Source organism: Dreissena polymorpha, chromosome 7 (genome assembly GCF_020536995.1).
Source record: "Dreissena polymorpha isolate Duluth1 chromosome 7, UMN_Dpol_1.0, whole genome shotgun sequence".
Taxonomy (NCBI): Eukaryota; Metazoa; Mollusca; class Bivalvia; order Myida; family Dreissenidae; genus Dreissena; species Dreissena polymorpha.
The window spans coordinates 60,347,525-60,363,372 of NC_068361.1; the positions used below are offsets into that span (position 1 = coordinate 60,347,525).

At 37.4% G+C, this 15,848-nt stretch overlaps 1 protein-coding gene across 1 annotated transcript in view; it reads right to left on the reverse strand.

The window, feature by feature from the left end:
* Positions 1-15,848, reverse strand: part of LOC127839751 (uncharacterized) — a 136,693-nt gene that overhangs the window by 99,033 nt on the left and 21,812 nt on the right. Inside the window, exons 12-21 of the mRNA XM_052368137.1 lie at positions 13,782-13,921; positions 12,976-13,159; positions 12,217-12,330; positions 10,594-10,719; positions 9,455-9,664; positions 8,544-8,678; positions 6,002-6,111; positions 3,980-4,083; positions 1,879-2,018; positions 759-933 (exon numbers count right to left, since the gene is read on the reverse strand). Of these exons, the coding sequence (XP_052224097.1) occupies positions 759-933; positions 1,879-2,018; positions 3,980-4,083; positions 6,002-6,111; positions 8,544-8,678; positions 9,455-9,664; positions 10,594-10,719; positions 12,217-12,330; positions 12,976-13,159; positions 13,782-13,921 (1,438 nt within the window). The remainder of the gene's footprint in view (positions 1-758; positions 934-1,878; positions 2,019-3,979; positions 4,084-6,001; positions 6,112-8,543; positions 8,679-9,454; positions 9,665-10,593; positions 10,720-12,216; positions 12,331-12,975; positions 13,160-13,781; positions 13,922-15,848) is intronic.

Here is a 15,848-nt window from a genome sequence, read left to right on the forward strand (position 1 = left end):
TCAAGACTATTTCAGAGTCAATTGGTTACATTTTTAGAAACAAAAATATTCCCATTTAGCCTTTATGAAATCTCTGAGTTTAATTCAAAAGTTTTTATGCATATTTAGACATTTTTGATGTGCAACTTTGCACGTCATGTCAGGAGCTCTGTTTACCATGCTTTATAATAATATCTTAAGTATTTTTATTTAATATGTTATCACAGACAGTTGAACAGATGTCTTATTTACTTTTTTTACAATAATAAACTTTGTTTTATTTCAAGCAACAATGCCCCGACCGATAACTTCTAGTATTCAACAAAAGGGAGTGCACAATCCTCACATTGCCCTTAATAAAAATATCACGTTTTATCTATGTGTCTTCAGTATCTTTTGAGAAATCACAGAATGTAGTTTTGCAGACAGGCAGACTTACAGCAGACATGAGGAAAGGATGGACAAGGGGATAAAAACCCTTAAGTGAACAAATGAGTCTCATTTTGGAAAACCTGGGATTAGTGCATGTGTGTGAAGTATTGTCTCAGATAAGCCTGTGCAGTCCATACAGTCTAATCAGGGATGAAATATTCTGCTTTTATAGTATTTTACATTTAAAGGAAGTATATTGTAAACAAATATCCAATTGAGACAGAGAGTGTTGCCCCTAATTAGCCTATGCTGAGTGTACAGGCTTTTCTGGGATGACACTTTACGCACATTCATTAAGCCCAAATTTACTTAAACAAGTCTCAAAACATGCACTGTGTGTCACATACCTGGCCCCAGCTGTGAATCCCTGTGTGCTTGTGTCCCGCACACCCCACATGTTATATCCTTGTTGTCCCCTACACGCACAAGGTGCTCCATGAAGTACTGGGCAGCCCCACTTCCCTTTGACAGCATCTCCACAACGGAGGAGGTCTGGCTACAGGTGGAGCAGTGGACGCATTTCTGAAATGTAAAGGGGCATAACTGCATTAACCTGTCAGATGCATTCTGGGAAAACTGGAATGTATGCATTTGCGTAAAAGTAAATAATCCCGGATTAGCCTGTTCAGTCTCCATTTTTATGGAATTTTTTTGTTTAAGGGTAGTTTCTTTTAACCAAAAATTCAATTTAAGGGTAAAGTCTCGCCCCTGATTAGCCTGTGCAGAATGCGCAGGATAATCTGGGAAGACAATTTAAGCACGGGCATTCAAGAAATGTTACAGGTGGCATAACCACATTAATCTTAAACCCTTAACAACTCAGATATGCACTAATTTGTCCCTTAGAATATCATATTGAATTTGAAAACTGTCCTACTATATTCAAGTTTTAACTGCTAAATTTCCGAACGCGAAGTGCTGATGAGCAGCAAACAGCATACAATATGAACAGACTGCGAGTTACTCACAAGCTGTTCTGGTTTTATGCTGGTTGCATATTGCCATTTTTACTTTGCTTCTGAGTGGGAAAGGGTAAACAAACAAAAAATCACTCATGCCCCACCAACCCTTTGACAGCATCTGATCCACACAGGGGCCTGATAACTACACAAAAGTTTTTAAATTCCTCTCTGACCTCTTTGACTGGATTTCCACTAAAATCTGGTCTAGATGCAGTTAAACATGTAATATTTCAACATCATTCAGTCTATTACTATACTTTCTTACCACTGTAGAATTGTTCAATCACACCGTCTTTAGATCAACCCCTTATGCAACAGAATGTTGAAGTGGCAAAACGAAGCAACTTGACTCAAAAATCTGTTCACTCTTTCCCATATATTTTACCTTAATAGGCTTTTATTTAAATTGTTTTTACAAATTTACTACCTTTTTATTATGTGATTCAATAATTGTATCAAGACGTCAACCAGCCAATTAAACAACAAAACAAAACAAAAAACATACCATAAGTGATATGTTGAACTTGAGGAAGAGTAGATCACAGGTGTTGGCATAGAGCTTCAGTGTTGTCCACAGAGGCTCATCAGAGAATGCAGGGTTACCACGGTTACCCCTCACCTGTAGAACCAGCACTGGGAATTGGTCTGAAACATGATTGTGCCTGACTAAACCACAGTTACCGCTGACCTGTAAGACCAGCACTGGACATTGGTCTGAAATATGATCGCGATAGACTAGCACTGGACATTGGTCTGAAATATGATCGCGAAAGACCAGCACTGGACATTGGTCTGAAATATGATCGTGATAGACCAGCACTGGACATTGGTCTGAAATATGAGTGTGCTAGACAAAACCATGGTTACCACTAACCTTTTGGTCTGAAATATGATTGCAATACACTAGCACTGGGCATTGGTCTGAAAAATGACCGTGTAAGACTAAAACTATCTAGTTTAGCTTGGTTGTATCAAATGCCTGAGGATTTAACCCTTTGCATGCTGGGAAATTTGTCGTCTGCTAAAATGTTGTCTGCTGAATTTCTAAAATTAGCATTTTCTTCAGTTTTTTTTCAAAGAATACTATCAGAATAGCAAACAGTTTGGATCCTGATGAGACGCCACGTTTTGTGGCGTCTCATCAGGATCCAACCTGTTTGCAAAGGCCTTTAAAATTCGGTTCCCGCACTGAAAGGGTTAATAGAAACTCCTGAGTCTATTTACTAGGTAGAAACAGTACTAAGTAGTTTAATGGTACATTTGGAGAATGACATGTGTTTAACCAGGACCTCCAGATAGCTAGGTGGACAGATATCCATTACACTACTGTGTCTGTAAAATGTAAATATGTATTTATATGTATATTATTGTCCAATAAATAAGGATTTTCAGTTCTGATGCTTATAATTAAACACAACTCTAATTAAGGAAATTTCTAATAATTCAAGGGCCATAATATAGAATAACTTCAAGGTGTATGGCTGGATATCAAATATATCCAAGATAAACAAAAAGAAATATTTTAAGCCCACAAACATTTCGACTAAGTTTGATGATATAATTATAAATTCATGTAGTTAAGAAGAAAAGCAACCATGGGGTCCATTTAAATCATTTAAGAGCCATAATTCAGAAGTGTTCATGGGATCATTAGTTGTGATTATGTGCCCACAAACATTATCACCAAGTTGAGTCAAAAAGCAAACTTTTATGTTTGCAGTTTTTATATTTCAAGGGCCTTAATTCATGATGATCCCATAAGAACTGTTTCAGTCGGAGTTGAACAAATTTATTTTGCATTTTCTAATAAAAACAAGGGCTATTTTCAGAAGTGCTGGGAGCAATCTGGCTGGTTATCAAGCTTGGTTGAGATATCAGGGTGCAGGATCATATGACTTTGTGTGGTTCACAATTTAACTTTGATGGATGTAAACACACCGGTAAGTGGTGTTTTTTTCCAATAACTGTTTAAAACAATTTTTCTTAAGAATTTCGACTAGTGCCTTAAAGACAGCTTTTATGCTGCTAATGACAATGTGAAATACATCAGAATTACTTTATTTAATAAGCATGTGTTCTTGGCAAAAAATTTGATGTCTACATACATGTAAATGGTTAGGCATCACGCAACATGAAATGTTGGCAGTGATTTCAGACATTTTAAAGGATTCATTCTTAAATCTTAAGATATCAACACAAACTGAAAGAAAACCGGCTTTTTATGCACTAAAGATTTTTGCAAATGTATGTCAATAACTTGAAATATTTGGGAAAAAAAATTCTTAACAGTGTGTTTACATTATCTCCAGCCCTTGTGTAAACACCTGAAACCCCCAGTGATCCATCACCCTAATATTATGCCCTTTAAAAATTATAACCAAATTCAGGATGATCCCATTCAAACTGCTTGAGTTACTGAGTCAACATTTTTGTATTCCGTTAACACACCATGTTAGTTAACTGGGCATATAGAAAATGATTAAAATATAAGCAAAGTTATTTAATTTTTCATATTTATACATAAACAATCATTTTAAAACATCTTTGCGCAGTCTTGATTGAGCTAATTTCACATATTTGAAACCAAGTTTTCTAACTGCCCTTACCTTTCCCATCAGAGAGTAGCTGCACAGATACAGTTATATGACCTTTCTGGAAAATAGCCCCCTTCTGCCAGGCAATGGAAGGGGTACCATAGCGCATCAACTCCCTATACAAACAATTTAAACAATTATTATATATACACTGAGCTCTGGAAAACAGGTCTTCATGCATGTGCTTAAAATGTCTTCCAAGATTAACCTGTGCAGTCCGCACAAGGTAATTAGGGATTAGCTTGTTGGGACTGCACAGGCTTATCTGGCATGACACTTAACGCACATGCATTAAGGTCACTTTTCCCAGAATTTTGCTCAAATTGGAAGCTAAAAATATTAGTTACATGCCTTCTTACTGACAGTAAAGCTGTGATACAGGGTCAGTGAAATGCAGCTGGAGACCTATACATTTACTTCCCTATTTAATTTCATGCAGGGTCAGAACAAAGCCGTGAAACAAATAAATCGTACGGAGTACCATTTTTTCATTAGCTTTTTGAACAAATTAATTTACTGATTGTATTCAAACCATTAGTAACTGTTCATTGCAAAAAAACAGGATCACCATGTGATCTGGCTTAGCCAATAAAAAACTCGTATTTTGTACAAGGCAAGATAAAAAAGGGTTCTCAAGTATTCTCAAGTATCCACTATTCAATTACACATATAAGGATGTCTATTTCATGGAGTGGATCGTACATGCATCTAGGCAGCCCAGGTTTAATACCTGCTCCCAGCGCATGTGAGCTGGGTTAAAGGTCACCATATCCAAGAGGTGAGCTTTTCTCCAGATACTATGGTTTCCTCCCATAGCACAAGACCACATAAAATTAAATGCCTTTTAGTAAAAAATAAATAGCTCTAAATTTAGCTAATATAGTTTATTCAAAATAAGTTCCAAACGTCATGAGTCTAGTAAGTAAATTATGAAAAGGGATGGGACACACTCAGTATTCACACAATATGATACCTAATGACTTGAAGTTCCACTCAAGGCAGAAAGAGTCATCCCTGATTAGCCGTTGCAGACTGCACAGTCTAATCTGGGACAATACTTAACACAAATGCATTAAACCCAGTTTACCCAGAACGAGACAAATAAGTCCATTCCTGAGCAGTGTGGGAAAGAATGACTGTGGCAGGCTGGGAACCATACCTGAACAGTGTGGGGAAGAATGACTGTGGCAGGCCAAGAACCATACCTGAACAGTGTGGGGAAGAATGACTGTGGAAGGCCGGGAACCATACCTGAGCAGTGTGGGAAAGAATGACTGTGGCAGGCAGGGAACCATACCTGAGCAGTGTGGGGAAGAATGACTGTGGCAGGCCGGGAACCATACCTGAGAAGTGTAAGGGAAGAATGACTGTGGCAGGCCGGGAACCATACCTGAGCAGTGTGGGGAAGAATGACTGAGGCAGGCCGGGAACCATACCTTAACAGTGTGGGGAAGAATGACTGTGGCAGGCCAAGAACCATACCTGAGCAGTGTGGGGAAGAATGACTGTGGCAGTCCGGGAACCATTCCTGAGCAGTGTGGGGAAGAATGACTGTGGCAGGCCGGGAACCATACCTGAACAGTGTTGGGGAGAATGACTGTGGCAGGCTGGGAACCATACCTGAGCAGTTTGGGGAAGAATGACTGTGGCAGGCTGGGAACCATACCTGAGCAGTGTGGGGAAGAATGACTGTGGCAGGCCGGGAACCATACCTGAGCAGTGTGGGGAAGAATGACTGTGGCAGTCCGGGAACCATACCTGAGCAGTGTGGGAAAGAATGACTGTGGCAGGCCGGGAACCATACCTGAGCAGTGTGGGGAAGAATGACTGTGGCAGGCCGGGAACCATACCTGAGCAGTGTGGGGAAGAATGACTGTGTCAGGCCGGGAACCATACGTGAGCAGTGTGGGGAAGAATGACTGTGGCAGGCCGGGAACCATACCTGAGCAGTGTGGGAAAGAATGACTGTGGCAGGCTGGGAACCATACCTGAACAATGTGGGGCAGAATGACTGTGGCAGGCGGGGAACCATACCTGAGCAGTGTGGGGAAGAATGACTGTGGCAGGCCGGGAACACAGAAATAGAACTTCTCTCGCTGCTGCATGGAAGTGCTGATATCCTTCTTGGGAGGCCAATACTGGCTCTATAATGGAGCATCAGAGTTGTATAGGTACAAGCTAATGTGCCCTGCTCTGGCAATGGGGCTAAATGTACGAGCGTAGAGTGTCTTTCGAGATTAGCATGTGTAGTCCACACAGGGTAAATACAACGGACACATGGGACAATACTTTAAGCACATGCATTAAGCCCAATTTTACACAATTACTTAGATCACTTAAGTTTGAATGCTGATACATTACCCAAGCTATTTAGGTCATTATAATTAATGACTAATCTGGATTAATGAAAAAAAAAACTGTCTTCATTGAGTTTGGAAATCAAAATGATAAGCTCCATTTTATAAGGATAGTGTTCCATCTACCACTACATGCCATACAAGTTTCCATGACCACTACTACCTAGTCTACTTCATGAATAATATGACTATTAGCATAATGAATCAAAACCTGGTCGTGTTATGGTTAGGAAATCAAATGCATTATATTGAAATTCAAACATACAAATTTTAAACTCAGTAATTTTCAACATAAAAATAAGCAATACAGTTTCTACATAATAGCTTCATTTTAAACAATTAAATCTAAGCAATGAAATCCTTATGTGTTTTAATCATCCACATTTTAAGAACTTGACATAACTTGGCAAGAAACCAAACTATCATATAAGTTGGTTATAATCATAAATCATAGTATAGCTTTGGAAAAATTACAGACTGATATCTTTATAAAGAAAACTTATGACCAGTCACTATGGTGTAGCGGGTATGGTGTCCACCTCGTGACCTCAAGATCACTGGTTGATCCTCTCTCAGGGAGAGTTCAAAAGATCTTTAAACAAGACATGAGTCCATAGGGCATAGATGGCCTCATATTCTACTATAGTCTAAAACACTCTGCTTATGTCAACAACAAGCTGTTTATGGCATACTTTTTCAATTGACACCAAAATGCGACCTGACCTTGAGATTATCAGACAGGTGATAAAGAGGACCACCCAGTCTCCTCAAGGTAGTCATTGCTGAAATGTTATCTTACAATGGAATGATGAATAACAAAGTAACAGCCTGGTCAAGATATCTTACAGTCAAATTTTACCTTTGACCTAAACATCTGACCTCGACCTTTAAGGTTGGCAAACAGCTTTAACACTTGAAATTCTTCACATGGTAGCCTTTATTGTAAAATAACTTACAATTTCATAAAAATGACAAAATGATAGTCACAGGAGGTTGTTTCATGGCAGACTTTGACCTTTCTGTAAGGAAGGCAACTTTAACAAGCGACATGTCATGTTATGGTGGAAGGCATTTGGGCGAAATTAATTATAAATCCTTCAATATATTGCAAAGGAATTTTAAAACTGTTTTTTGTGTGTGCAAAATTTGAAGTTTGACCTCTAAGTGTGACCTTGACCTTTGAGGCAGTGAGGCAGTTGCTCCATGTGACACATCGTCTTATGATGGTTTAAATTCGTGCCAAGTTAATGCAAAATACATCAATATATGGCAGCATTAAGGCTACAACAGGAATGTTCAAGCAGTTTTATTTGATGTTATTTGATGTTTGACCTCTAAGTATGACTTGACCTTTGAGGAAGGTTGACAGATATCACACATGTCATGTTGTCTATTGACGCTATACATTTCTGCCAAGTTATTTCAAAACCTATCAATAAACTGGTAAGACAAAGTTGTGGCTGAGACAGTAATTTCCCACAGGCAAACTGGCAAGCATTTATGCAGAACAGCAGACATACAGCCAGACAGAATATGTGACTGCTTTAGGCCGACTTCTTCAAAGGCAGGAATAACAAGATGTGTTTGTGAAACACTGTGTCCCCCATATATTTGACCTTTGACCTTGAATGATGACCAAGACCTTTCACCACTCAAAATGTACAGCTCCATGAGAAACACATGCATGCCAAATATCAAGTTGTTATCTTCAATATTGCAAACGTTATGGCCAATGTTAAAGTTTGAACCCCCATATATTTGACCTTTGACCAAGAAGGATTACCTTGACTTTTCATCACTCAAAATGTGCAGCTCCATGAGATACACATGCATGCCAAATATCAAGTTGTTATCTTCAATATTGCAAACGTTATGACCAATGTTAAAGTTTGAACCCCCATATATTTGGCCTTTGACCAAGAAGGATTACCTTGACTTTTCATCACTCAAAATGTGCAGCTCCATGAGATACACAATAAATGCCAAATATCAAGTTGCTATCTTCAATATTGCATACAAATATGGCCAATATCAAAGTTTGAAGCACACCAACGAACAGACAGGGCAAAAACAAAATGTCCCCCGATATAGTCTGGGGGACATCAAAAGTCATGAAAAATGGTTCTTCCCAGAATATGGATTTAGTAGTGTCTTATAAGTCAATATGCTTTAATGAAGTTGAGCCAAAATTAATAAGTTTAAATTTAAATAAGTCATACCAAAATGTCAGGAGCTTTCATTGGCACATCGCTGAAACGAATGTACACAAACGACACATCTCTCACGGTGCACCAAGGGTCGGTGGAAAACTTTAGAAGAAGCCCTTTATCCCTTAAAAGGGACAAAACCAGAGTCTGTGGAAAAAAAGACAGCAACCATAATATTACAATTATTGAATGATAGTATTTAAAATGTTTGTCAGTATAAAGGGTCTTATTGGCAGTATTTCTCCTTAATATAGACATATAGCATAAGAATAGTGTATCTTAAGGGATGGAAATAACAAAATAAACATAGGAATAAACTAGAAAAACTGTTGTCTTAAATTGATACAATTATGTTTCTAACATGAAAAAAATAAAAAATATGATCCCTTGACAAGTTGTTTTCGTTTGAATACCTGACACTGAATTCATCACACACTTTTATGGACTGAAACTTGCTAAATAATAATAAATGCTTTAAATGCTAGGTGGTCAGGAATTATTTCTTTTAATGCTAAGGGTCAGATTCAAAGCTCAGTGCAAGCTACTTTTGTCTGTTATTTTACCATATTTACATGTAGCAGACTATTATGTCCTTTAATTTGATAGTGTTTATCATTAACTAAATTGAAGGCATTGTTTGGCCTTAATACTTCACAATGAACCTAAATCACCCAGCAAGTCTCAATAAAAATGAGCCTCGGTCTGTAAAAACAGGGTTTTAATGCATGTGTATAAAATGTCCCAGTACACATAGGGTAATCAGGGACAACACATTCCACTTTTATTGTATTTTTGGTTTAAAGGCAGACCCTTCTTGACTAAATACATTGTAAGCCGAGAGTGTTGTCCCTCATTTGCCTGTGAGGACTGCACATCTAAGCTGGGACATCACTTTATGCACATGCAATTACATGTACATGTACCTTTGAAGATTGGGTCGCTCCTGGCAGCACCTTCAGAAGGTCATCCTCTGTCCAGCAAGGAATGGCATCTCCTAGGCAACGCAGGTCACATGACCTTGGAGCAGGGGTCAACAGGATGTGGTCAATAATGGCCGCCAGGCTGTCAAAGTCAGTTATCACCAGTTCTTCTGTGTTGACGCCAATAACTGGGGAAAATTTCACTCCCAGACCCTGATAGTCGATAACAGTGTAAATGTGTCTGAATCATTTAAAACTACACTCCAAAACTTATTTTCTTTTATTTCATTATGTTGCAAATTGGCAATAGTTCTAATTAAGTTTTATTGCATTTAATTAACTTAAAACTGTCTTATATTCAGGAAAGGCATTTAAAAATGTCCAAATTTTCAACAACACTAGGTAAGAATAAAGTACACAAACATGTGCATGTAGTCAAGAATCATTAAAAGCTATTTGACACAGAAATCATATAATTTAGTAGACATTTGTTGATTTTAGTGTAAGATCATATATTGTATTATCATTTTAAGGCTTAGAATTATTTGGTGAATACCAGCCCTGAAATGCGAAAAAAACTTGTGTATTTAAAAAAAATCTGATTAGCTATTACATAATACAGTCAGTCAACCAGTTTAGAATCACCCAGCAAAAAACGTTAATTCTTTTGACCACAATAATAACTTTTGGGATTTAGTGTCAATGTGAGAAGACTGATGTTAAAATAAAGGGTAAAATTTATTTTGTATGATAACAGGTTAGGCCAGATGGCATATGCATTTTTTTGTCAAAAATAGCCAATAAAGTTCACCCTTCAGAAAATTATTAAAAATTATTCAACTTACAGAATTCGTATTTCAAAACGTTTTCATGGCATTTGTTTTCAGTCAGCAAAAAGTTTATTTGAAAATAATAAAGACTTCTATATCCATATGCACTTTTTGCCGCATTTATCTCCCATGTAAGCATAATACAAGAGCTTTCTTGCTAAAACTTTGTTAATTTATTCCTTTGCCTAAAGTTTACCTTAAACACTTATCTTTTTTTTATAGGGGCATTGTGGAAAATTAAATACAAATCAATCGGAACTGCTGATTATCCAGAACTGGTTGACAAACTGTACAAAGACTCTGTGCACTCACTCTTAACGCCGCATAGTCCATGAGTCTTGATTTCTGGGCCACAGAGAGAGTAGACTTTGTCTGCAGGTCGCTAAGCCTGATGAGTGGAACAGCAGCTTGGCTTACTTCCCTTGTCAACTCTTCAACCTGTGAAACAAGGATTAGCCATGTAAAAAAAACTGCATCAGATTGTTGTGATCTGGAAAATGAAAAAGATTAAGTATGGTTTATAGGATTTTATAGTGGTTTTATAGCATTTTGATTATCAAGACATATTTTGGTTAAAAATAGTTACATAAACTAAATCCTGACATATAGATTTAAAAAAAACAATTTTCAAAAACAAGATGTGTTTGTGAAACACTATGTCCCCCATATATTTGACCTTTGACCTTGAAGGATGACCTTGGCCTTGACCTTTCACCACTCAAAATGTGCAGCTCCATGACATACACATGCATGCCAAATATCAAGACAGGGCAAAAAAAATATGTCCCCCAGTATAAACTGGAGGACATAATAAGAAGTCTGTTATTTTAAAATTGACTGCTGAATAGTCAACTTACAGTCTGGACAAGTTACATGTATATACATTATCCAAGTATGACATTTGACCTATTGGACACAAGTGTTGATACGCTGTCTTATAACATGGTGAAAACGTGTGTGTGTAGTTATTTCAAACTGCTTAACAAATAATTAAAAATAAGTCCATTCAAACAAGCTACATCTATTCACTGGGTAATTCCCAAAAGCAGATTTAGAGAGAGTGCAAATGGCATCTTAAATTTGCCAAGAGTCTTTATATCGCCCATACTCACTTTAATTTTGTAATTAGATGGACGTTGAGTTTTTGTCAGCATATTTGTTTGTAGTACATGTATGTCACTTTCACTAAATTGCAATTTTATATACATGTATATATAACATCATTTTGGTAAATAATAAATATACAATAACCTTAGAGTTTGCCCCAATTTCCTTCTAATACATGGTTTATAGGTAACTAAGGTAAGTAATAGATAAATATTATGCAACCCATAATTCGATATCTTGTGTCCCCCACCTGATGCACATATATGACCTCTAAGTGTGACTTAAAACTTTTAACTGTGGTACAGGTGTCGGATGCATCTAAGAGTGATGATAGTTTGTGCAACTTTTGGTTCTTCATTGCCAAACTCGATCGGATGGACACAATTCATGCAAATACATAATTGTAAAAGCTGATAATATCAAACTCTCCATAAACCCGGGGTCAACAAAAACCACAGCCTTAAATTAAAAACTTGGGCTAAAAATATTTTAATGCAATTATCCATGGCAGATTCAAGGTCTGCTATTATTGATGTAACTTATATGATCCTAGTTCTGGGAAATTAGGCTTCATGCATGAGCGTAATGTGTTGTCCCAAATTAGCCTGTGCAGTGGAAACAAGCTAATCTAGGACAACACTTTCAAACTTTTGGTTTTTGAGACTTCCTTATAATGAAAAATACCAAACAAGTGGCAAGTGTCATCCCTGATTAGCCTGTGCAAACTGCACAGGCTAATTTGCAACGGCGCTTTATGCTCATGCATTAAGCCCAGTTTTCCCAGAACATGTTTAATATTATATAATAAAGTTATTATCAAATGCCAACCTCACTCCCTGGTAGGGGTTTCCTGTGCCATGGGTGAGCAATCTCATCTGCTGTAAACATGGACACCAGGAAATTCAGATCATCTCCCTTGGGTGTGACACCTGGTTGCACTTTCTGGAAGATTAACCGCAAAATGAGACTGTGATTATCATACCATTGTAAAAAATGGTCATAAAATGTTAATATCAATATAAGTTCAATATAACAACTTCAAAATGTGGTTTCCTAGCATAGCATAATATTGTTAAAAATGTGCTAAAAATATGACCAGTGTTCATTTTAGTTTAATATAACAACTTCAAAATGTGGTCTCCTAGCATACCATAATATTATTCAAAATGTGCATAAAATATTACCAATATCCATATTAGTTTAATATATTTATCAACAAATGTTTTGCCACACACATCATTTAAAAGTTTGGGGAAAATCAGATGAACTTTATTAATTGGACTTCTTAGTGTTGTATGATTCAAATGGCAATTTTTTATAATCAAGGGTTCTAAGTGTGTAGTTCCTGCATAAGTTGATGAACATCAAACTCGACCATGACCTAAAGTTTCCTTAAGTTAAGCAAACAAGTATATAATGAAAACAAGGCAGTCATCCCACCAAATGGCAGAAATCCGACGCACAACAGACAAAAGGAGAACACAACAACACACCATGACCAAGTTGTGCTCAGTTGAGCTAATAAAAGACTAGAAATATTAACAACAAAAACAGTTGAAAATGACCCTTGCACATTATTGTTATTACCAATGATCCACCATTTAACAAGCAGATGCCTTCAGTTTCAGAATCTTTTTGGAATTGTTTCCCTTTGCTTGCCACATTTGGTCCTGGGTTCTTGAAGAGTGCTCTTCCTCTTTCCAACATTTTTAAACAGTTTCCAAGAACATTCTGCTCCAGGTAATTCAGAGCAGCTATTTTCCAGTTTGTGCTGAAATAATGATGCAATGTCTGCGATGGAATTTTAAAATTATACTCATTATTACTAAATGGGGTCTTATAAAGTTACAGGCTCACAATTTAATATATTACATATCTATATATATTTAAGCATGTCATCTAAAGTATGTACTTGAGAGATTGAAGCATAGTTAATACAAAAGCCAAAACTGAACATGATAAAAATGTCTACAAAAAAGTTGCTCCCATCATGAATAGAACCCAGATCCGTTAGATCAAAAGGCAACACCTAGATTGCTCAACAACTTTTGCAAAAATGGTCTATCTTTTTGTTTGTCTTTAAAGAACCATCTCTCATTACAACAGTCTACATAAAATGTGCTTGAAAACAACTTACATTAAATATTAACAACTGAAAAAGTACCTGTGTAATGCTTTCAGAAAATTGAAATACCTAATATAAGCCAATGAATGTATTCTTATGGGGCATATTTGTTGTTATGTTTTAAGTTAGTTTTTTACAACAATTGACCACAAAAGTGTTTTAGAACATAGGATGGGTTTTGAGTTGTTGTTGTTGCACTGAAAGATATTCTCTTACATTAGGGTGTTTTTGTGTTGTTGTTTTTTAACTGAAAAAGATGTCTCCTTACTCGAGGGCAAGTCCGATGGTTGCTTCCAGTCGGCCAGTCACCTGCTTGATTTTGTCCTTGACCATTCCGTAAATCTTGGCGAGTCGCAACCTCACGTCACTGTCAGTCATTGCTAGGACCATGAAGCTGCAATCCTCGTACTGTAGTACAAATTAGCAGAATCTCAGTAATTAACCTTTTAACACTAAGATACGTTTTTTTGATGCATTTGTAGTCCTTTTGAATGTTAATTCTAATTTAACCCTAACTTCAAGTTTTAAAGGTTTTATTTCCAACCCTTAGTTACTGATGAGAAGCAAACAGCATTAAACCTGAACAGACTGTGAGTTACTCGCAGGCTGTTCTGGTTTTATGCTGGTTGCAAAAGCCATTTTTACTTAGCTTTTTATGGTGTTAAGGGTTAACTGAACCCTTTCCCGCTCAGTAGCAAAGTGAAAATGGTTATATGCAACCATTATAAAACCAGAACAGCCAGCAAGTTTCACACAGTTTGTTCAAGTTTTATGCCGTTTGATGCTCATCATTATCTTAGGGTTTTAAGGTCTTAAATTTAGTTTGATCTCTAAGGGACTGCAAACAGGTCAAAATGTGTACGTGAGTGGTAAAAGGTTAAGTAGATTAGTCAAAGACTTGTATGCCCCAGCATACGTGTTTAAACACAACTAGCTCTTTTACGCCCTTATTTCACATTTTACCTCTAGGCATGAATGTGACATTTGAGCTAGAAATGCATGTTTGGTTGTGAAAAACTGTTACCATTTGACAAGATATTTTAAACTTGCATGCTCAACAATTAAGATACAGTTTGGATGAGCCGTAATGTTCCTATCTTTGACCTATAATTTCACCCCATTGGTGCAAAATGTTACCATGTGCCTTCTCATATCAATGTCACATGGTACCATGTGCCTTCTCATATCAATGTCACATGGTACCATGTGCCTTCTCATATCAATGTCACATGGTACCATGTGCCTTCTCAAATCAATGTCACATGGTACCATGTGCCTTCTCATATCAATGTCACATGGTACCATGTGCCTTCTCATATCAATGTCACATGGTACCATGTGCCTTCTCATATCAATGTCACATGGTACCATGTGCCTTCTCATATCAATGTCACATGGTACCATGTGCCTTCTCATATCAATGTCACATGGTACCATGTGCCTTCTCATATCAATGTCACATGGTACCATGTGCCTTCTCATATCAATGTCACATGGTACCATGTGCCTTCTCATATCAATGTCACATGGTACCATGTGCCTTCTCATATCAATGTCACATGGTACCATGTGCCTTCTCATATCAATGTCACATGGTACCATGTGCCTTCTCATATCAATGTCACATGGTACCATGTGCCTTCTCATATCAATGTCACATGGTACCATGTGCCTTCTCATATCAATGTCACATGGTACCATGTGCCTTCTCATATCAATGTCACATGGTACCATGTGCCTTCTCATATCAATGTCACATGGTACCATGTGCCTTCACATATCAATGTCACATGGTACCATGTGCCTTCTCATATCAATGTCACATGGTACCATGTGCCTTCTCATATCAATGTCACATGGTACCATGTGCCTTCTCATATCAATGTCACATGGTACCATGTGCCTTCTCATATCAATGTCACATGGTACCATGTGCCTACTCATATCAATGTCACATGGTACCATGTGCCTTCTCATATCAATGTCACATGGTACCATGTGCCTTCTCATATCAATGTCACATGGTACCATGTGCCTTCTCATATCAATGTCACATGGTACCATGTGCCTTCTCATATCAATGTCACATGGTACCATGTGCCTTCTCATATCAATGTCACACGGTACCATGTGCCTTCTCATATCAATGTCACACGGTACCATGTGCCTTCTCATATCAATGTCACACGGTACCACGTGCCTTCTCATATCAATGTCACACGGTACCACGTGCCTTCTCATATCAATGTCACATTGTACCATGTGCCTTCTCATATCAATGTCACATGGTACCATGTGCCTTCTCATATCAATGTCACATGGTACCATGTGCCTT